Below are 22,854 nucleotides of genomic sequence, written 5' to 3'. Positions count from 1 at the left end.
ACTGGCAAGGGGCATGAAGAGCAGTAGGTCTGAAGTACAGCTCTTCCTGGATCTGAGTCTACCTGTACCACTCACTAGCTTGGACAGCCTGGGCACTTAACATCTACCTCAGTTTCCGGATATGAAAACAAGAGACGTGAGTGTCCCACAGAGGTACTCTGAGGACCAAACCAAGACTGCACACACACAGATTATGAACACAATCACCAGCACACATTCTGTATCTACCTACATATGTCATCTAGAAAACACAGGAGAGGTAAGACATGACAAAAATGATAGCGAGATGCTTTTAGGAAAGAAGACACTTATATACGCACACTTAAAATCTATGTAATTAGGTTTTAGATGAATTACCTTTTTGTAGTCTACAAACACACACATACATACACATGCACGCACACTGGAGTACATACCGGATCAACTTGCCATATGATAACTGTGGTATCTTTCGATCCTGTTGCTAGTTTCGTGCCATCATTGGAAAATTTACAGAACCATACTTCATTACAATGCTCCGTAAGTATCTGTTGAGTATAACATGGGAACTGCCTCCTAAAACAAAGAAGTCCACACATAGTTATTCTTTCAAAATAGAGTAATCTAATAATGAAAAAGGTGAAACAAATGGAACTTCTTTAGACATAAAAACTTTAAAATAAGATATGAATGCTTTGCAGATCTTCATCAAGTTTACAGTAGTATGTTGAAAAAAGATTATTACAACATCAGTCAAGGCAATCTCAGGGGAAATCTGTAATCTGAAGTCTGGTTCAATGTACAATTTATTCTTTTTCCCTTTTTCAAGATTAAACAAGAGTAAAAGTATGTGTCCATCACAGATTATTTTGGTCTAAAGTCAACTCATATAGGGGCGCCTGGGTGGCTCAGTGGGTTAAGCCACTGCCTTCAGCTCAGGTCATGATCTCAGGGTCCTGGGATCGAGTCCCGCATCGGGCTCTCTGCTCAGCGGGGAGCCTGCTTCCCTCTGTCTCTCTCTCTGCCTGCCTCTCTGTCTACTTGTGATCTCTCTGTCAAATAAATAAATAAAATCTTAAAAAAAAAAAGTCAACTCATATAAATAAAAATTAATAATCAGGGTTTCAGGTTTGTTTAAGTTGGCTGGCATCATGAGGAATGTGCATTTTTATTTACATAAAAGCAACCTGACTTAACAAAAAGAGACAAGGCACTCTCATCGGACAAGCTTGGGTCACAAGCTTTCATGTCTTTGGCAAGTTATTTCACTCCTGAGCCTCAGTTCCCTTGTCTAGAAAAGGAGAGTAATATATACCTAACAGTAATATATACCTCAGGACGAGAAAAACATCAATGATTCCTGGAACGCAAGAGATACAAGTGATTACTGAGATATTTCAGTGCAAGCAGAGAAGAAGTGCAACAGAGGGAAGGGGCTACAGGGACTAAGAATAAAGCCTTAAGAATAGGGACAGCAGAGTAAGAGACCTAGGTTCAAATCCTGACTCAGCCACTTACTAGGTCGTTTCCCAGAAACCGGGAACCCCATTCAATCCCAGTCTCAAGTTTTCCAACCATAAACTAAAGAGAACGGTAGCTGCCTTATGGAATCTCTGTACGGGGACACACAAGAATGAGATGATGCACGTGGAGCATTTACATGGAGCCCAAGCCCCCGCTGGCACGTCCTCAGTGGCCGCTGCTACTCTAGATTAAGGGAACAAACTCTATGACTCTGGCTCTGAGAGGAAAGGGGATCATGAGTGACTGTTTCCAGGAAGCATTTTTCAAACCATGTGTAAACCCACTTTTAAAAACTATTCTGGGGCGCCTGGTGGCTCAGTGGGTTAAGCCTCTGCTTTCGGCTCAGGTCATGGTCTCAGGGTCCTGGGATTGAGGTCTGTATTGGGCTCTCTGCTTAGCAGGGAGACTGCTTCCCCCACCGCTCTGCCTACTTGTGCTCTCTGTGTGTCAAATAAATAAATAAGATCTTTTAAAAAAACCCCCAAAAACCAACAAAATGAGGTGCCTGGGTGCCTCAGTGGGTTAAAGCCTCTGCCTTCGGTTCAGGTCATGATCCCAGGGTCCTGGGATCAAGCCCCAAGTCGGGCTCTCTGCTCAGTGGGGAGCCTGCTTCCCCAACCCCCGGCCTACTTGTGATCTCTGTCAAATAAATAAATAAATCTTAAAAAAAAAAAAACAAACCAACAGGGGTGCCCGGGTGGCTCAGTGGGCTAAAGCCTCTCCCTTTGGCTCGGGTCGTGATCCCAGGGTCCTGGGATCAAGCTCCGCATCGGGCTCTCTGCTTGGCGGGGAGCCTGCTTCCCCTTCTCTCTCTGCCTGCCTCTCTGCCAAATAAATCGATCTGTGATCTCTGTCAAATAAATAAATAAATAAAAATCTTATTAAAACAACAACAACAAACAAACCCCATTCTATCCTCCTCCAACTTGATGGCAGCAGCCTTCCTCAGAGCTTCCTGCACTGACTTTGGAAGGTTACACGCCAAACTGCCTAGCCCAGAAGGCCTGGCTGTGCATGCTGCCGAGCACGGAAATGTGTCCAGGACACCGGAGAAACAGGATCTGTAAATCTAACTTTAATTTCTTTATGTTTGAATTTAAATGGCTACATGTAATTAGAGGCTACTTTTTGGATAGTACAGCCCTCTAGTAGAATCTCTGCGATCATAGAAAATTTGAACATTAGTGGATACACTTTTCTTTCTTGGCGGGGCGGGGGGGTAGAGGGAGAAAGAATCACAAGCCGACTCTGTGGTGAGCGTGGAGTCCAACACGGGGCTCAATCTCACGACTCTGAGATCATGACCTGAGCCGAAACCAAGAGGTGGATGTTCAACTGACTGCGCCACCCAGGTACCCCACAAAGGTTTCTCTTTTGAACCAAAGTACAGGTGATATGTAACAGTAAATCAGTTTCAGCTGTACAATAGTACTCTACCACTCTGTACACGCACAGAACGCACACCACAGTGCATTACAGTATCATCCACTAGATTACCTATGCTGTACTTTTCATCCCCATGACTTGATAAACTTTTAAGTTTATCCTGAAAAATGATCTTCCGTGTTTTTTCCCTCGTCTATAATTTAAAAATTTATTTTATCAATTCACTAGCTTATAAATAATATATATTCAAAACTAAATTATTATTTACTTTTTCTGGCACACACACACATCTACTTTAGCACTTGGCTATTTGGTGGCTACATTCAATTTTCAGATTGTCTAAAAATTGCTTTAATTTTAAATTATTATTCTATATGTGAACTTAAACAGAATCAATACCAGTTGACATTAACGTTCTAGGTACGCCAAGCCCTGTGCTACACGTTTATAAATAGTACCGCTAATTCTCAAAACTACCTCACAATACTATCTCCATCTTCATGAGGCTCGAAGAGGGCAAGTAACTTAACAAATCATAAACTGATAACTGAATTAGGTTTAAACCTATGGCTGATTCTCCAACACCAGTTTTCTTTCAAATATCATTTTTTTTTTTTTAAAGATTTTATTTGGCAGAGAGAGAGATCACAAGTAGGCAGAAAGGCAGGCAGAGAGAGAGAGAGATCACAAGTAGGCAGAGAGGCAAGCAGAGAGACAGAGAGGGAAGCAGTGTCCCTGCTGAGCAGAGCCCGAAGTGGGGCTCAATCTCAGGACACTGAGACCATGACCTGAGCTGAAAGCAGAGGCTTAACTCACCGGGCCACCCAGGTGCCCCTTAAATATCATTGCCTTTTTCAAGACCCTGTTGGATAAAATTTCAGTCAAAGTAGTACTTTTAATATCAATAATGTTTTCCTGCCTCTTATGGATAGTAATCAATAATGATGTCTTTTACCAAGTGAGAAACACTTTATATTTAGGCACAAAATACACAATAATTCAAATAGGTAAAACTGATCATGAATGAAAAGACAGATCTAAAGTCAGAGTGGCAAAATGTCCTTAAGGAAGGACCATTTCATAATCAGAATTGAGGGGACAAGTCATCTAGTCTACTGACAATGAGTTGTAACTGAAAGTCATTAAAAGGGTATTTAAATTAACATTATGTTTATTACTTAAATCTTTGAAAAAGAATAAAAACAGGCCCAGTTTATTAAAAGCCTAATTTTAGATGTATACAAATCAAAGTTGATGACTTTGTTTTCAAGTAAATTTAAAAATATCAGTACCTTCCCAAATAAAAGTGAATACTGTATTTTAATTAAACTGAATCTTAACATTTCAAGTTTTCATAAGTATTTCTTAACAATTCTTTACTAAGAAATGAATACTATAAAGTTACCTATGGAAACATCCTTCCACTGGTTGCGGGTAAAAAAAAACCCATAAATTTAACCAAATATATGCATACACTGTGGAAAAATACAAATAATACACTATCTAATGAAAACCCATCAGTGCTGATTAGGGTTTTAAAAAGTTACAGTTCACTTATTCATAATCAATTCTCTATTCTCCAGAGAAAAGAGAGAAAACTTGGTATTTAGATTTCAATGCTAAGAATTACTTTACAAAAACAGAGTTTTCTAGTTTCAATGCTAATCTAATTTCTACAAGAGAATAAAGCAGATATTAAAAAACGTCAACTTTCCTTTTGAAGATCTCTAGATGAAAGCGGAATACTAGGAATTAAATCACATTCAGGTTTTCTTCTTCTAGTTCAGCAACATCTGCAGACTGTGCACACTACCTACTTGCCCAACATGTCCCTACCTCAGGGTCTCACTCGGACAGGCAGAGGAGATGGCAGCCCCTCACAGAGACTGGGAATCCCAAGAAGAAAAGCAGACTTTATGGGGACAGCAAGAGGAAAGGGGAGTTCTACTTCTGCTATGTTTCGTTTAAGGTCCTCGAGCCACACACATAGCTGTATGAAGGTAGAGGCTTAGGAAATCAACCCTGCGGCTCTAGCCCAGACCTGGCCTACATGAGAACCTAGAGGAGGGTGGGAAGACAGAGAAACCTTTTGGAACACATCCTATTGAAGAGACAGGTACAGAGGAGGAGCCTGAGAAGCAGCCAACAGTGAAATAGAGTCTGCAATATTTTTGAAGTCAAACAGTTTCACAGCAAAGCAGTGAAATGCTATAGAAAGGTCTAGATGTAGGCTGGAGAATAGTCACTGGATTTAATAAAGAAGTTGTTCCTCACCAACACCAGAAACAGCTGTGGTGTTGTGTTGGCTGCAGAAATCTCAAGAGTGAAGGACACAGATACTGTGAATGCACAGAAGGGCGTTACTTCAAGCAGCAGACTCTAAGGTGGGTGTGTGCGTGCGTGAGTGCATGCAGTGGTGACTTGAAGCACAGAGTCAAAGTTTTGTTCCATTTTTAAAAGATTATGGAGAAGACCTGCCTATTACCAGCTAGTTGTGAAGAGCATGAATGCCATCCTCAGGAGTGCTTTCTACGCAGCTTTACCGGAGAGGCTGGTCCCTGTTCTGAGCTAGAAAAAGTCAGACTACACATTTTCCATCACTCCTTTCACAGGTATTGTAACAGAAATCAAGGCATTCAGGAAACACGTAGGTCATGTTCTCCTCGATTTGCTTCCACGGACACCCCCTGAATCCTAAGGTCTACCCTAAATACTCTCCAAGGCACTCCGCCAGCAACACTGAGAAGCCAGAAGACAGTCTGGGGTCACATCTGCCTTAATTTCAACACTGGTCTCAAGTTCCCTAAAGGAGCCATGAAGGATAAAGCCATATACCCTTTTAATCTAATATCTCCTACCTCTAATTCAACTCAAATGAAAAGATTTAAAAACTCTCATAAGCAAGTTAAGAACAAAATAAAAAATAACAAAAAGGAAAAGGATCTCTACTGACTTTGTTTTAGAACATTTAAAAAAAAATTTTATTTATTTATTTGACAGGCAGAGAGGCAAGCAGAGAGGAAGGGAAGCAGGCTCCCCACTGAGCAGAGAGCCCAATGTGGGGCTCGATCCCAGGACCCCGGGACCTGAGTCAAAGGCAGAGGCTTTAACCCACTGAGCCACCCAGGTGTCCGTTTTAGAACATTTAAGACATAAACCATGTAACTACCCAATACATTAAGATGAATGGCACTTAGTCACTTAAAGCCAAGAACTCCACCAAACATCCTCAGGTTTTCACTGCATTTGGGGAGGGAGAGGTAGGAACTCAACCACTCCGGAAGCAGTCTGTGCACACCTCCTCGATGTCACCCGCAGTCACAGCACTCACACACAAAGCATCTACGGTTGTTCCCAAAGGCCGCATGTGGTCTACACTCTGGTCCTGCCTGCTTATACCACTTTCAGTACTTTGTCCATGAATTTTTTTTTTTAAAGATTTTATTTATTTATTTGACAGAGACAGATCACAAGTAGGCAGAAAGGCAGGCAGAGAGAGAGAAAGAGAGAGGAGGAAGAAGGCTCCCTGCTGAGCAGAGAGCCCCATGCGGGGCTCGATCCCAGTACCCTGGGATCATGACCTGAGCCGAAGACAGAGGCTTTAACCCACTGAGCCACCCAGGCACCCCCGTCCATGAATTTTTGCTAAAGAAACTGGCATGTGTACTACAACTGTTCATGTGCGGTTCACCAGACCCAAATCATTTCCCTTCTGAAGTCTGAAACATTTCAGAATTAATTTTCAGTATCTTAAAAAATTGAAGTTCAGCTTTAGTTTTGGAAATTGTTATCAAAATAGCAGGAACATTATTACTCCCAATATCTAAGGCAGAGCTGAATGGACATGTCCATGTCCTGACATGGACAGGGTTAGTAACAAAACCCAACCCAGAAAGTTACTGCCTGTTATTCTAACCATTTTTAGTTTAGAGGACAGGTTCTACTAAAAAGCAGAGCTTCCATGAAGAACCAAGTATTTCCATGATCTTTATGGGCAGAAAATAATCGGGGCCATTGTCAAAATAGCCATAAGGTCCAGAAAAAGTCACTCTGTGACTCCTGGCATCCAAGGACAGCAGAGCCTCTGGCAGCTGGCGTCCCCGCCCAACACCACTCATAAGCCCTTACAAAGATGGCCAGACAGAACAATGACCAACCGACACCCAGATGAGAAAGGAAAGCTCGGCTTTCCAGCTTCCCATCTTGAGATGCAGTCCGCTACACAAACACGAGCCAAATTCTCTGAAAGTGTCCACTTCAGGAAGTTCTAACTCTGCCCAGGAATGCTAGATTGGACATGAATGGTTTCGCAGCAACAGGACAAAGTTCCAAAAAGGAACATTTTAACCGAGTTCATACTGAGTCTGTAAACTATAGAAGAAGTTTGTCTCTTACCTACTACAAACATGATCTATAAGCAGAGACACAGAATCTAGATTATTATCAAGTTTGGTATTGTGATATAGGCACCGATCCCTTTGTAGTTCCACCGCCTGCCGCAGCAGGGTCTGTAAACGCCGGGGGGGGAGCATCACTGATGGTGGCAAATACGCTGTAAGAGAAGACATTTTTAAGAAGAGAAATAACAATAAACATTAAAAAACCAAGACAGTATAACCTTTATTCGCCCCCTTCTGTTTCATTTGCCCCTGCCCTAGAAATCTCATGTCCCTTAGAGCAGTGATGGGAGGGGACACAGTGGGAACAACAGCTACAGCTATGTTACCACAAAATGGAAGAGACAGGAGGGCTTTAGTTGGTATGTTAATTTCCAAAAACACAAAGCAACCCCCTGCCCAAAAAGCCCTATTACCAAAAACCCCCCCAAAAAGCCAATGACGATGAAGAGCAAATCTGCAGAACACTGTGTCCTGGAGAGACCATGCATCCCTGACAGTGTAAGAGGAACCTCCCCCCAACAAAGGGCCAGCTGATGAGGGGGGATAAGCGCCAGGTCTCATCAGATTGCTTCTAATGCCAAGGATCCTGTGAAAATTCAGGGAACGACCTGTGCTTTGATGTGGATAGCCATCTCTTCCAATCCTTCCAGGCCTCATACCTCCCCAACCACACAGTTTTCTGATTCTTAGGATCTCTACTGCCATACCCCAACGTGAAACACATAGAATAACATGATTTAATATGAGAGGGAATAAAAAAATTTTTCTCTATAAAAGTGTGTAAAATATAAGTATAAAAGTGGCAAAAATAAAACCCCTACTCTAATCTGGAAGTTATGTATAACATAGCTGGGGGGAGGGTGGAAAGGAAAACAGTTTATATAAACCTGGGCCTTCTTATTGAAATCAACAACTATTTAAAACACTTGTAGATTACATTTCTGGTTTCTGTATTTTTTTCCTCCAACCATAGCACTTCTCCCCCAAACAAAATCTTAACGGGAGCATCACCGCATAGTATAAATGAAGGGAGAACTGCTCTGGGACCTGGGCCCTCCCCCCTGATTCATGGGGAGGTAAGCTGCTTCTCAGACTCCATGGCAGAATTTGGAAACCTTTACTTTAAAGGGCTTAATGGATTTTCCCTTCTTACCTACGTAACTGCTCACTGAGAGCGTGTCTGGATGCAAGTCTTCCTGATCAATTCATAGTATCTATTTCTAATTAAGAGAAAACACAGAAACACCAAAAGGTAAGACTCTTACTCTGCAGTTTGTCCAATAGTTTGGATCGGGAAGCTGTTCCTTTACCTTCCCATTCTGCTTTTGCACGTAGGTCTTCTGCATGGCTACACATCAGATACCTAAAAACAGGACAGAGAAAGTGCCAAATATCAAACCCTTTTCCTTGGGTAACATAACGATAATACAATAATAATGATAATAATAGAATTTTTCATAATTGAAAAATATTAACCATACTTTTACTAAGAAACATATATCAAGTTTTTACTAAGAAATACATACCAAGAAGCAATTTCTACAGTGGACCCAATTCATTAACACAACCCAGCACGTGGATGTATTTATTTTTAAGATTAATAAAGCACCATTGCCAAAGTATATAATGTTACTGTCATGACATATGATCACATTAGTAAAACACGTCCGTCCCCTGTCCTGCCAGCCCACATCATGCTGTGTACGCTGCTCTCACAACACGCCAGGCTCAGCCCCAAGCACTCCATGTGTACTACTCTAGTGGCTGGGCACCAATATCCTGGGTGAGGCCAGCACTCGCAGGCTGATTCACAAACGAACCACCCAAGGCCCAGAAAGCCTGAGTAACCGGGTGAGGGTTAAGACGCAAAAAAAGGGGCTTGAACTCAGGCATTTTTAGCTGCAAAACTTGCTCTAACTACTATGCTAACTGAATTACCTCTTGGGAGGAAAACAGAACTCCACCCCCCAAACCTCAGATAAGAAAAAAACACTTCCGGGGGCACCTGGGTGGCTTAGTGGGTTAAGCCTCTGCCTTCGGCTCGGGTCATGATCTCAGGGTCCTGGGATCAAAGCCCTGCATTGGGCTCTCTGCTCAGCAGGGAGCCTGCTTCCCCCTTTCTCTCTGCCTGCTGCTCTGCCTACTTGTGATCTCTGTCAAATAAATAAATAAAATCTTAAAAAAAAAAAAAGACAAAAAACCCTTCAAAGACATTTACACTAAGTTAATTAAACAAAAACAACATACTTGCAAGAGTTTATCATAAGTGTCACTCAAGAAATGGTACAATCGGATAATCATCCTTGGGTCATCCTGTGAAAGGTATTGAGATCCCAAAGCAGAAACTCTGGGAACTGTTTCATCACTATGTGTGCCGAAGGAGGCATAAATGCTAAAAAGTAATGGGTTCTGGAGAAACCATGAGGCCCCCTGCTGGGAGCATGACCCTGACCTTGCTCTGGCTCTTCTTAGAGAAGAACAGGCTTTCAACGTAAAAGAAGTGAAGGCATTATTCAGACATGGAGATTAGACCTGGCGAGTCCTACTTTGTCTGGTACTGTTCTCAGACCTGTTTTTCTCACTTGTAAAAAAGGTATTAAATAGGGAAGTAAGGATTAACTAAGAGTATACGAAGTACTTGGTCCACTACCTGACATACACGTAGAGCTTATAAGTATGAGAAACCTTTCAATTGATTTGAGTGTCACCTTCTCTTTTTCTCACCTGCATGAAGCAAACTGCATTCAGCATTGAGTAAGTTACTCGCCTCTTACCCTGGAGCAGAGAACTACCTGCTCTCTCGCAATTTACTTAGTGTATGGTGTCTTAGCTGATGAGAACTTACTTTGTTTTAATGGCGTGAGTAACCTGACTGAAAATACAAAATATAAAAGAAGCCAGGTATTGCAAAACTTTTGGTTTCTAAAATAACTTTTTTGGGGGTAAAATTTATTTTCAGTAATTTCACAGAAAAATTGTTCACTTTTTAAATTTGGCTAACGACACCTCTGATGGCTTTTGCCACTTTCGAAAATACACATTACACCTTAAGGGTTTCACAAGAATGTCTGTTTATGGGAAGCTGCGTGGCATGACTGAAAAGGTGCTATGCCAGTGGGAAAACCCCCTAGGTCCTCATGCCAACTCCACATCTGGCCATCTTTACACAACTTCCTTATGGGAAACAGTCAAGGGACACACTGGGTGAAGTTCATTTTGGAATCAAAACTAGGTGATTAAGTTACATGCTTTGTTACCAGAGCAAGAAAAAAATCATCATGGGAATGGTCTTTAGGTGACACAGAAATCAGACACCTTATTAAGGAGATAAACAGAACCAGGTAGTCTGTCAACTACAGACATAACACACTCAGCATGCTCCAGTGTCCGAAGATGCCGTGCATGCAGACCACCACTCGGCCATCAGTCAGATAAGGCTTGGAAGCCGGGCTTCTGCTTTACTAGGCAGACTGGTTACTTCGCTTCTCTGAGGTTCAGTTTCCTTTTCCTCAAAAACCCTAAAAATGAACCTTACAACACCTCCCCGGGTCCACTGTTTTGTCCATTATTTTGTATTTGAAAACTTATTATGTGTCAATGTTGTTCTAGAGGCTGGAGCCGTATCATGTAATAAAAAATGATATAAAGAAAAAATTAAAAACAGTGATGTGACAAGAGAATGCCTGGTAGGTAGTTTTAGGGGAGGATGTTCGAGCTGGGGCCTGAGCACCTAGTAGCCTGCTATGGAAAGATCAGGGGAAGAGCAGTTAAGATAAAGGGAAGTATGAGCAGCTTGGCCAGTTAAGGAACAGAAGAAACATTAATATCGCTAGAGAGTAAATGAAAGAAGGAAAAGATGGCAGGAAAAGGTCAGGGACTCCGCAGGCTTGAGCAGAGATTCTGGATTTAAGGGGGCTAGAAAGCCAGTGAGAAGTTTTAAGAAAGGGTTTAAGTATAGTATTAAGAAATTAAATAAAGAAATTAAGAAAACCATTAAGAAATGGTTTAATGTATGGTATTACTTATGTATTTATGTATTCATCTGGCTGCTGGGTGAAATGCATCGTTAAGGGAGTGAGAAGGAAAGCAATGGGAGGCCACTCAAATGTTCTAGGAGATATGTTTATAGATTCACTAGGACAGAATTTGTGGAGATGGAGAGAAACGGACAAATCTGGAATGTTTTAGAAAGGCCAATGCATGTCAGAGTTAAAAGATGTAAGAAACGCAAGGATGAGGTTTGTTTTTTGTTTGGACAAAGGTCTTACCGCTAACCGAGATGGGAAAACTAGGGGAGAAGCAGGTGGGGGCGGGGGGTGGGGAGGACAACTGGATTCAAGAAGCTCACTGTGGACAGGCCCCTCTGAGACACCCAAATGGAGACTGTCAGGGAGGCAGTTGGATACACACACTGGGACCTGAGGTGAGAGCTTCTGGCAGAAACAGTATGTGAGGGTGTGGCACAGAATGAGGGGACCTAGCTGGGTAAGCGGACCGAGAACAGATGTGGGGTCTGGATCCGAGGCCTTGGTCCCCTGACATGGAAAGAATGGACGTGAAGATCAAGTGAGACCGTGTACAGGATATGCTCACTCAGTAAGGACCCGGGGAAGGATAGGCGCATGTTAGGCAGAGTGTCGGATGCAGTGCACTGGAAGGTTCTCCACTCACTGTCTGCACAGAAGGGGATGCCACAAGGTTTTTATGAAAGACTATGAAATGGTGATAACCTATCTCTTCTTCCTAGTCTCATATGCATTGTTTCCCAGGAGGACAAGAGCAGCCTGAATGTGTTTAAATGACTGCATCCAGACAAACACCGTCCTGGGACGCAGCCCGATTCCCACCCTGGAGGAGCGGCAGCCAAGTCGGACCAGGTGGTGCCTCTGTCACCCGGCATCCAGAGTCACCCGGTGTCCGGAGCGGCGCCCTTACCCGCTGAGGACGTGAATGCGCTCCGTGTTGTACTTCAGGGGCGTCAACTCGCAGCGCAGAACGTGAAGGGCCTCTAGGACCTTGCCGTCCTCTAGGTACTCCAGGTACTTCTGCTGCAGCAGCAAAAACTTCATCCTCTGACAGGACAGAAAGCAGCAGTCAGGGGAAAGAAGCTGACGGAAGGTTCAGAAAATGTTTGTGCCTAAACAGAACAGTAGAAACCATTCTACTATGCCCTTTGACAATCACTTCTTAAAATGCTTTAAGATGATTCAAACTATTTTGGTTTAATATAGTCACAGTAGATTAAATGTTGACTTTGCTCAATTCCACATCTTAATAAAACTGCTTTGAACCAATAATCTCAAATTAGGTAAGACCATTAGCAACCAAGGCATCACCAGAGGAAAAAATGAACTCTGCCCTTAGAACATTCACCTAGAATTGTATTCTTGCATGAAAATTCAGAACCCTTCCAGGTATTCTAAATTTGTTTTACAAGTCTGACTCTTACAATAGGGCTTTAAGGGGTTTTATGACACAAGTTTTGAAAAGAGGGCAGAAACACTGGTTAATGGAGTACAATTACTTAAAACCTGCAGTGTGTCAGAAGGACTAAGCAGACCACCAAGAAGAACTAGAGGCTTGGGGCAGAGGTCACGGAGCATCAGGCATGCCTTATGGAAGAAGAGCTGTCCAGCAAAAGGCCTAGAGGTCCATGCGCAGAGTGGGCCAGCGTGAGTCTGATGGCCTCGCCCTTGCTAGGAGGTCTATGACAGAAGGCTGAACCCTAAAGTTTGCAAAAGGGGTATTTGTCTGTGTGTTCTGCTCATAGCCTGCTTGCTGAGGCATTTAACTACAGGACACAGGCAATTATGACCAACTCGTTTCTCCCAAAAGGACAAACTGTTTCTAGCTTGTGGTGAAGCACTTTTGCACTGAGTTTTTCCCTGAAATGTGTTTGGCTCTAATACTCTTTAATATCCCTTTACTCTATTATGATACTTTTAACTGGAAAGCGATCATCATGATCTTAGCAGCTTTTCTGTGAAGAGAAATACTTATGACTATCAAGTTGAAACTTTTCTACAATAGAAGACCACTGCTCGGAGGGACTCTTTCATCTGATCTGCTACCTTCGGCTCTGGAGCAAGCCGACAGATGCAGGTACAGATGTCAGTGGATGGAAAATGTCAGCCATATTTAGAGACCCCAAGGCATACAGTGGTCAAGATTTTGAACCTACTTAAAAGAAAACACCAAACAAGAGCTTTTTCTTCCTCAGTAAAACATTAAGTATACATATATTGTTCCAAAATGGTGTGGAGAAATGATCATTTTTTCAGAGTACCATGAACTTCTCTGCAAGATTTCCTAGTCGGGAGTATTTAGAACAAAGGCCTACCTACAAGCCTCTAAAAATGGTTTCTAGGGCAAGTAAACAAAACAAACCCCGTCAGTTAAGGCAGGCCGACATTTAAACACTTCTTTTGTAAGATGCATTGCATATGTTTGGTGGTAATCTAAACTTAAATCTGTCACTAAAGAACAGAAAAAATTTCAAACTATCAGATGAGCTCCTGTAACTCCAGAAAAACTACCTTTACCAAATTTTACACATTACGTTAGATAGACTAATGAACGCTTCAGAAACAGATCGGTTATCAAGATGCACTGAGAAGTGTGTTGCTGCATGTGGGGCCCAAAGTTAACCTGTATTATGTCAAAGAAAAAAATACTCTGACGTCCATCAGGTGACAAAAACCAAAGACTAAATAAAACAATTTAAGAATCAAAGGATTTTACATCTGAAGTTCTTCTGGATAGCCTTCCCATTTTATCACCCGAAAACAACCTGCACTCTTTATGAAAAGCAGAGTTTATAGATTTCCCTTTACTGATATGGTCACATTTTCATTTCACATAGTGTTTCTGACTCAAACGTGAGAATCATGTTTAGCTGCAATATTTTTTCATTTAAATGCCACACGGAACTGGCCAGTATGTGTACTTGGTTTCTCCACTCAATTTTCTTAGCAATCGGAAATCTGGAGAAAATTATTTTCCATTATTTATTTTTGGGGGTGTCAACCGTCAGGTCCTAGGTAGAGCCCCCATTCCAGTGTGTGTAGGGACAGTGCCCCAAGTGCTCTTTCCCCCTTATTTCCCTACCAAGGTCCTGCTGGAACATGCTCCTGTCTTTCTACAGGGCAGGGCGGGAGCGGGCCAAGGGAAACTGTGAGGGGAGCCGACTCAAATGCATTTCTGGACACACAGGGCACACTGTAAAGACGGTGTGCAGACATTTTTCCAGGAGTCATTTTTTCCAGATGAAGACAAAGAATATCCTCACACGGGTATGGAATCCTGGTAGTGTGCACGGCAGCTGAGAGGTTGCTGGCCAAGCACAGCTAGAGATTTGGTTGAAAGATAAAATGCTTATTCTCCTAAAAATCAGTTCAGTTTGTATTTGACACATATGGTACGGATGGAGAGTAAAACTGCATTTTACTTCCCAAAATGTAAACATAATTTCAAGAAAATAAACACCTTTCACAAATGATGTTAATTATTTAAAGTTTTAAAAATTCAGGCAAGGGGACGCCTGGGTGGCTCAGTTGGTTAAGCAGCTGCCTTCGGCTCAGGTCATGATCCCAGCGTCCTGGGATCGAGTCCCACATCGGGCTCCTTATTCTGTGGGGAGCCTGTTTCTCCCTCTGCCTCTGCCTGCCACTCTGTCTGCCTGTGCTCTCTCTCTCTCTCTCTCTAATAAAAAAAAAAAAAATAAATAAATAAATAAAAATTCAGGCAAAACTGAAGTTTGTTGAGGTGGGGACAGAGCTTAATGAATCCCCCCCCCTTTTTTAAAGACCGCAAGTTGGGCGGCGCCTGGGTGGCTCAGTGGGTTAAAGCCTCTGCCTTCGGCTCGGGTTGTGATCCCAGGGTCCTGGGATCGAACCCCGCATCGAGCTCTCTGCTCCATGGGGAGCCTGCTTTCTCCTCTCTCTCTCTGCCTGTTTCTCTGCCTACCTGTGATCTCTGTCTGTCAAATAAATAAATAAAATCTTAAAAAAAAAATAAATAAAGACTGCAAGTTTCCAAAATGAAGAAAAGAAAAAAGAGGCTGAGAAAACAAACTGCCCTTTATAGCTGCCCCCAGCTCCCAATGAGACCTCTGTGAGAGCACTTCTGTTCTCTGATCATCTCCCACCGTCTTTCGGCCCAGGGTATCTGTCTCTTACTATCCAGCCACACCGTGAAAGACAGCTCCACGTGGTAGGTCCTGCTGCTGTCGTGCCGCCCCTCATCCTACCCAATATTGGGACCACTGTACCCTCTCCTCCCACTGAAATGTCCTGACCTATTTGAAGGAAAAGTCCAAGGCTGTACGGACTATACAGGGGGGCCTTTCAGCTAACTCAGGAGTGGTTCTAACTCTGCAGTAAGGGTTATAACCAAGTTGTATCAATTAAACCATGACTCAGAGGAAAGGGGAAATGAATTATATTTAAACTATGGCTTTCAAAGCCCTATTTAACTTTAAAAAACAGTAGTTAATTTCTGTCCATGAAATTAGTATTTGAACACTTTTTAAAAGCACATTTCTATTATACTAAAAAATAAATACAGATTTTAGATAGAGGAGTTTCCCAGATTACTGGCCTCTACTACCCATCCAAACTCCCCCGACATGGTGAAGCACATGTGAACCCAAACTGAAAAATGTTGATTCACGAGCTCACTTTCCAGAAAATCCAGAGCAAATTCTGCTATTGCTGGTACCATCTGACTGGATGTCATTAAGAAATATGGGGGGTAGATGGGGAGATCAGAGAGTGGATCGGGTCAATAAAAATGTTCGGGCTTAAAAAGGAAAATATAATTGTAGACTTGATTAAGTCATCAAATGCGTCTGGGCATACAATTAAAATAATTATGCTAAAAAAAAGTCCCAAATAGTTGACTTCTATGGTATTATGGTATTATTACAGTTACCCTGGGATTGGGTTCTTTTCTGGAGATAGAGGAGTAAATCTGAACACAAACTAGAAGGGTTCAAAAAATGCTGAACTGAATCTTAAACCTGGAACCCTTTTCTTTGTACAAATACCTAAATAGTTTGATGGTATGAGGCTTAGCCAGAGATTTAACCTTCATTTTATTAGATGCTGGAATGTTCTATAGACTGAACAGGCTGTAAAAAGAAAGGACTCTTCCTCATCATCTACAAACTGCCTTTCCTGAGTTTACATGTTGCTTCTAATGAAGGTTTCAGGTGAGACAGTCATAATCTAAAACCACCACAGTAGCCCTACATTTCTATAAACAAGTAAGAAAAAATAGGAAGTGACCCTATTTAAATTTTTACTAAATTACAAACACAATTTGAAGTGAAGCTTTAAAAAAGGTAAACAATTCTTCCAAAACTCATACACTTAGTTTCTGTCTTTATTTTGGGTCACCTTCCATTCCATCAGAGCTAGTAATTTATAAGAAACTGCCCAATTAAAATACACTTAGATTCCTTTTTTTTTTTAAAAAAACCCCAAACACACTGATTGGGAAAAATTTAAGTTGCTGGGAAATGTATAATCCTTCTAAATGTAGGTGTTTATTTTAACTTCTGTGTTTTCATTTTTTAATATTCACATGGAACTGGTCATTCCATGAGTTAATTTATTATCAATCACCTGATTCCACAGTAAGTAAAAATTTTAGTTTATATGTTCATACTTGTTTGCACCTTCAATTTGCCTGAGGTTCATTCTCTAGAAGTATACACTATGGTATAAAATTATATTATGAATTTGAAAACTTTTGTAATTAAGATCCCCCCCCCCCAACAAAAAAAAGCCCAAAAAACAAAAACAAGAGTCTCTATTAGGTTTACAGACAAAGGCAGCAAGATTAATGTTTGACCCAATTAAAAAAAAAAATCAAAAGGTAACAGTAGTCATTTACTAATATTTAACAAACAGCTGGTTTCCCTACTTGACTTCCTATTGGCCTCTTTTCCCTCCCCCACCAGACAGGAAACTGCTTCTGACAACAAATGAATCAGCTAGAAGTTAAAAGGCCAGCAGCCAGCAGCTGATTCTTCATGGTTTCCAATCGCAGGCACTTAGAAAAACTTATCCTTCTCCTTTCCCTCACTGACATCTATAGAAGAATTAAAGCCTACCAGTAGAAAAGATTCAGTAAGATTTATGAAAGAGGCTAACAGGTTGGACTACTGAACTGATCTTGTCGGGGAAATAAGGCCTGTGAGCACAGCCCAATGGTCAAATCTGCACACAAACCCTGCACCAGCGTCATCCACAATGTACACACTTGGACACTGTCAATGCACACAACTGGAATGCAAGAGTGGAAAATGGTGAACACACCAAAGGAGCTGCTTTGAATTAACTTAATTCCCAAAGATTAAAAGGAACAAACAAACAAAAAAAGACAAATCATGTACCAGCTACTTAAGGCTATAGGATACACACACATCCAAATACATTTCCTCTGCCAGCACATTCAGTATAAATAATGTGAAAGTATAATTTAGCTTTGATTCCACAAATATAAAACTGCTATTAACAGCACTGAAAGCATGAGGATCTTCCAATTAATTTCTAGAAGCTTAATTTATGAAGTAGGTTCAAATGACACATTTGCTAAACATGATTTTAAAAAGATAAAACTCAAAATTTTAAAACATCACACTCATCTTGGTTTACAAACTTAATTACATGAACTTTAACTATTTTTAGGCCTTATCTCTTATAAGAGACAGAAACCTAGGATTATCAATAACCTATGAAAATAAGCATGAATGTGAAACTAAGAACAAAAGTGTATTTACCACAATTATTCCCAACAACGTTTGAGAGATTTCAAGTGCGCCTCTTACCACAATAGCATGAGGAGAATGCACTAAAGGCTTTAGTTCATTCAGGTCATTTTCTGCCTGCAAAAATTGGCATAAAAGAAAAACAAAAATGTCACAAAATGCACATTCCAATATATAATTTTAGCAGCACACAGCTCTATATGCCCTACTTTACCTTCTCCCAGTCTCCTTCCATGACATGATTTCGGAATTTGGTGGCAGAAGGATGTTCTAAACGACATCCTGACTCTTGCATGAGGAGATCAACAGTCTGGCTGCAGGAGAGATACAGTGTAAAAAAGACCTGGCCAACTTGTAGGATTCACTCTTCTAAATCAACTCATGTCCATAAAAACAGTTGCAAAAGTTTTCAAGCTAACCTCATCATGGAGAAAAAAAGAAATCATTTTTTTTTTTTTTTTTTTTTAAACTGTGTTTGGCTCAACAAACTTGCATTTTGAAACGGCCACCGTGGAGTTTTATCTAGTCAGGTTAAAAGCCTTCTTGAAACCAGTTTCAAAATAAGTTCTTCCAATTTTTACCATTTAACGCCTCAGAAATTTAGTGAGGTATAAAATCTCCAAGAACACGTTGTAACCAAGTGGTTAAATAAATAAAAACCAGGCTTTCCCTACTAACCACGTTACAACAGTTCAAAAGATAGAAACTGTTAGCTCCAGACAAGGCAAGAGAGAGGACCTGGGTCAGGGAAGGGCCTTACATCCAGACGTGATGTTTGCACAGATATTCAACTAGGTCAATCTTCAAAATTAAAATAAATTCAGCATCAAAAATCACTCTCTTTCTCTCTATACTAAAAATAGCAAATTTACTATGGTGTAGGTTCCAAACAGTCACGAGTTATTTCCTCCTGCTGCTGTCAGCTTGCTTCTTGTCTCAATAACATGTTCTGTTAGCATTTACAAAATCTGTTTTCAAACTAATCCTTCTCCTTAGGGAACAAAGTGAAATCTTTCAAAGACCTATTTCTCTTTGAGAGCTGAAAAAAATCTACCAAATGCAGTTTGTCTCATCAAATATTGTGATACCTAAAATCTTCACCAGTTTTCCCTATTTGTGTTTATGTTTCAATGCTTTCTCATTCATCTCTGTTTATTTTTCAGCTAGCTAAACAGTGCCACAGTCTGCCAGAGAATCAAAATACTTGGGTCACTTTAAAAAAGTGCTCCCCTCATTTTCCCTTCCCAGGAGAACTAAACTGTAAATCCAAAACGACACCTAGGATAGCCCTAAGAGCTTCTGGCCTAGGATTTGAAGCTAGGAAAGGGACTGCTGCATGTTTCCCCCCTTTGGTCTTCCTCTGGCTAGGCTTCACCCCACCATCAGGACTCCAGGGCACTCTCCACCCCGGTCCTACCTTCCACCACCCCCTGGCTTTTCCTTTGTGCATACGGGTTGGTGGGTTCACCTTATTTTAGGTGCACAAGGCCACCGACCTTGTATTTGAAAATAAACTATTCCCCAGATCAGAGTTCTCTTTCTCACAGGCACTCTCTTGGAATTCAAGTGGGATTTCAGACCGGTTAGTGGTAGGCCTCTCGCACATACACAAGGGCCTTTAAATGACATCAACAGGGCATTTCACTTGGTCGCTCCCATCAGATTTATTCCACAACCTCCTTCCAAATTCTCCCAGCCTCTCAGTTCCCATGAACACTTGTAGGCGATTGTCTTTCCTGATTGGTGGTTGGCCTGGGTTGTCTGTCATAGTTGGGGGTGGGGAGGTGTCCCACAAAGATGCCTCTGAGATATACTTGAAAAACAAATCCTCCAAGGTTCATTATTTCCAGCAGCTCGAACGCACCCCTCCCCCACCACGCGAAGACACACTCCCGCATCTGTCTTTATTGACAGACAATTCAGCTCCGAAGGTGTGCGGGCAGGGGGCAATGTCCGGGCTTCCTGTCCCCCTCCCCGAGCCCGCCGCCGCCTGTCTCCGTCTCCCCTCTAAGCCCTGCAAGTCAGCTGCTCCTCCCCGTCCTCCCCGGGCCCGCAGCACGAACGCTCTCCCGGGCCGAGCTCCGTCCGGCCCCCCTCCCCCACGCGGCCTCTGGCCCTCGGTCCATCCACACCAGCCGCCTGGAAAGGACACTTACTTGAGCCCTAAGCCATTCAAGTGCTGTCCTATTAGCCTAATGACATCCTCGTCGGACTGGGAGAGCCGCTTCTTCTTCTTGAGGCTGCTGCCCAGCTCTGGGGTGGCCGAGGAGGCAGCGGCGGCGGCGGCCGAGGCGGCGGCAGTGGCGGCCCCGCCGGGGACCCCGTTATTGACATTCAGGCTGTTGCTATTGTTGCTGGCGGCGGAGGGGGCGGAAGGCAGCAGCCCGTTGGCGTGAGCCAGGTCCCCCGCGGACGACGACGACGAGGGGGACGACTCCCCGTTCTGGGCCGACAGGCAGGCCAGCTCCTGGGTCTGTCCCTGGCCCCCGCCGCCCCCTCCGCTGCCGCCGCCGCTGCCGCCGCCGCCTCCTCCTCCTCCTCCTGCCCCGTTGGCCTGCATGATGCTGCCGCTGACCAGGCTGTGGCCGCTACTTCGGTGGGGGGCGGCGGCGGGGGCAGCGGCCGGGGGCAGTCCCACCACCACCACCACGGAGGAGGAGGAGGAGGAGGACGACGACGAGGACGAGGACGACGAGGACGGAGGGGAGAGGCCTGCTCTGCCTGCCGAAGCCCCGGGCTCTCCTGCTCCCTCCGCCGCCGAGGCTCGGGGTTTCTTCCGCGGGGGCGGGGAGGCTCCGCCGGCGTCCGAGTCGGAGGAGGAGGAAGCGGAGGCCAGAGTTTCCTCGCCGAGAGAGGCCGTGGTGGGAAGCCGGCGGGGCGAGGCAGGGACCGGGGGAGGGTCGGGGCGAGAGGGCCGGGGGCGGGAGGGGTCGGGGCCGGGGCGGGAGGAGGGAGAGGAGGAGGGGGAGCAGGAGGGTCCGGGCCTTTCCTCCCCCCCACCCCCCCGGGCGGCTCGGAGAGCGGCGGGGGGCGCGCCGGGGCCCCGCGGGCGGCGGCGGGGGCGCGGGGCCCGCCGCGGGGCTGAGCCCCGGCGCTGGCGGCGGCGGCGGCGGGCGGCGGCGGAGGCAGCGGCCGCCTCGGCGCTCGGTGGCTGCGCTCCGCTCCCTGGTGTGTTGATTCTTCCCCCAGCTGCTGCCTAATGGAGTCCAGGCGCTCGCGTCACAGGAAATGCCTATACTGCCCTCCTCACTCACTTCCGGTGGCAGGTATGGAACCTATGGGGGGCCTGTCAGGCGGCACGTGCGCGCGGCGGCTGGGCCTCGGGCGGGCGGCGGGCAGCGGGCGGAACCAACCCCGACACACGACCCCGACCTCGACCTCGGCCCCGGCCCCGACCCTGCCCCCCAGACCCCGGACCCCGGCCTCCCCGACGGCCGCCTTGTCAGGAGTAAGTGCGGCCGCCTCAGGCCCGGCTCGGGTTGGCGCGGGCCGGGGTCGCGGCGGGAGTCCGGGGGGTCCGGGGTCGAGGGCGTCGGGGCCCGGGAGTGGGGGTTCGGGGCCGAAGCGGGCCAGGTCGGGTCGAGGGGTTCGTGGCCGGGGTTGGGGCGGGAGTCTGGGGGTCGGCGCGGGCCGAAGTCGGGGTCGTCGGGGCTGGGGGTCAGGGAGGCCGGAGTCTGCGGAGGTCGGGGTCCGAGTGCGCCAGGTCGGGGTCGCGGTTGCGGTCGAGGGGGTCGGAGCCGGGTCCGGAGTGTAGGGGGCGGTGGGGCGTCGAGACCCGGCCATGGAGGCACAGGGCGGGCAGCCCCAGCGGCTCACCCAGCGGTCACCTGGACCAAAATCGGGGTGACCAGCCTCCTCGTCTTAGTTTGGAGAAACCCGAATTTCTGAGCGGCGCCCTGCTGTCGCGGCCGGCCCCCCCCCCCCCCCCCCCCCCCCCCCCCCGGTCTGGGGCGGTGGGCAGACGGGAGCCCGCGCCGCGCGGCCAGGGGAGGTGGGCTACTGCGCGAGAGCGGGATGGGCGCGGACACCACATCTTGGGCACCTGCCCAGGGGCAGCCCCTTTCCTTTCCAGCCCCCTCCACCGAACGTGCATCCCGAGTAGGGTTTGCACTCGGCTTGAGATCCCGGCTTGACAGTTGTAGGTGAAACGTGATGGTTCCCTGTCACTGTGACGTGCCCGTTTGTGTGCATGCAGAAATGCAGCCACAAAGACTGGGCTGAACCCTGCTCATGGGTGAAGGGTCTGCATTATCCCAGACGATGGGGTATGCGTCTGTGGCTGGTGGCATGTACACCTGTGTACAAACATTTTTTCTGAAATTAAAACAGATCTTCTTGGGGCACCTGGGTGGCTCAGTGGGTTGAGCCTCTGCCTTTGGCTCGGGTCATGATCCCAGGGTTTTGGGATCGAGCCCCGCATCGTGCTTTCTGCTCAGCGGTGAGCCTGCTTCCTCCTCTCTCTCTGCCTCTCTCTCTGCCTGTCTCTCTGCCTACTTGTGATCTCTGTCTTTCAAATAAATAAATAAAATCTTAAAAACAAAACAAAACAAAAAACAAATCTTCTTTGAAGTAGTTTCCGTGTGGAAAAAAAATGTAAATTGAACTGATGCACCTTCTAGTTCTGAAATTTGTAGTGTTAATAACTCAAGGTAACTTTAGGAAGGCCTTAGGAGACAGTCCCTTTTAAATTTAGAAAAATGATTAAAAAAAAATGATGCTTATGAGAAATTAGTGAAAGAATCCTGAGCTCTATTGATCCTCAGACTGGAAGAGAGGAGAGGAAGTCTGATG

The 22,854-nt window shown here is 44.8% G+C and overlaps 3 protein-coding genes across 22 annotated transcripts in view; 1 reads left to right on the top strand and 2 right to left on the bottom strand.

Annotated features, from left to right (window-relative positions):
* Window positions 1-21,124, bottom strand: part of WDR26 (WD repeat domain 26) — a 43,986-nt gene extending 22,862 nt beyond the window's left edge. For 2 of the 4 annotated variants that reach the window (XM_047705723.1, XM_047705721.1), the window contains exons 1-7: window positions 20,220-21,124; window positions 18,278-18,377; window positions 18,076-18,180; window positions 12,225-12,361; window positions 8,555-8,652; window positions 7,285-7,441; window positions 417-555 (exon numbers count right to left, since the gene is read on the bottom strand). In XM_047705723.1, coding sequence (XP_047561679.1) covers window positions 417-555; window positions 7,285-7,441; window positions 8,555-8,652; window positions 12,225-12,361; window positions 18,076-18,180; window positions 18,278-18,377; window positions 20,220-20,623 — 1,140 coding nt within the window. In that variant the 5' untranslated portion in view covers window positions 20,624-21,124. The remainder of the gene's footprint in view (window positions 1-416; window positions 556-7,284; window positions 7,442-8,554; window positions 8,653-12,224; window positions 12,362-18,075; window positions 18,181-18,277; window positions 18,378-20,219) is intronic. The other 2 variants (XM_047705725.1, XM_047705724.1) reach the window with 1 other exon arrangement.
* Window positions 21,125-21,192: 68 nt separating this feature from the next.
* The window catches only part of LOC125086411 (uncharacterized), a 101,093-nt gene continuing 99,431 nt past the window's right edge, over window positions 21,193-22,854 (top strand). For 12 of the 17 annotated variants that reach the window (XR_007123183.1, XR_007123185.1, XR_007123186.1 and 9 more), the window contains exon 1: window positions 21,363-21,511. Coding sequence is in view for 4 of the 17 variants with exons in the window: in XM_047705729.1 (XP_047561685.1) it covers window positions 21,292-21,329 (38 nt within the window). In the remaining 13 variants the exon portion in view is untranslated. Of the gene's footprint in view, window positions 21,330-21,362; window positions 21,512-22,854 lie in introns of those variants that run through there. The other 5 variants (XR_007123178.1, XM_047705729.1, XM_047705726.1 and 2 more) reach the window with 1 other exon arrangement.
* On the bottom strand, window positions 21,310-22,173 carry LOC125086412 (basic proline-rich protein-like). The gene is made up of 2 exons (XM_047705731.1): window positions 22,092-22,173; window positions 21,310-21,890 (listed from the first exon to the last, which is right to left on the bottom strand). Exon 2 carries the CDS (start codon window positions 21,844-21,846, stop codon window positions 21,310-21,312), a length of 537 nt encoding a protein of 178 aa, XP_047561687.1. The 5' UTR covers window positions 21,847-21,890; window positions 22,092-22,173.

The sequence above is a fragment of the Lutra lutra genome, chromosome 15 (genome assembly GCF_902655055.1).
Source record: "Lutra lutra chromosome 15, mLutLut1.2, whole genome shotgun sequence".
NCBI classification, from domain to species: Eukaryota; Metazoa; Chordata; class Mammalia; order Carnivora; family Mustelidae; genus Lutra; species Lutra lutra.
Note: the sequence above shows the minus strand (reverse complement) of the source record. Positions and strands in the feature narration are given on the sequence as shown.

What these genes read in the sequence shown, in the direction of transcription:
- LOC125086412 (XM_047705731.1), bottom strand. Translation starts at nt 21,846, where the DNA reads ATGGCCGGGTCTCGACGCCCCACCGCCCCCTACACTCCGGACCCGGCT.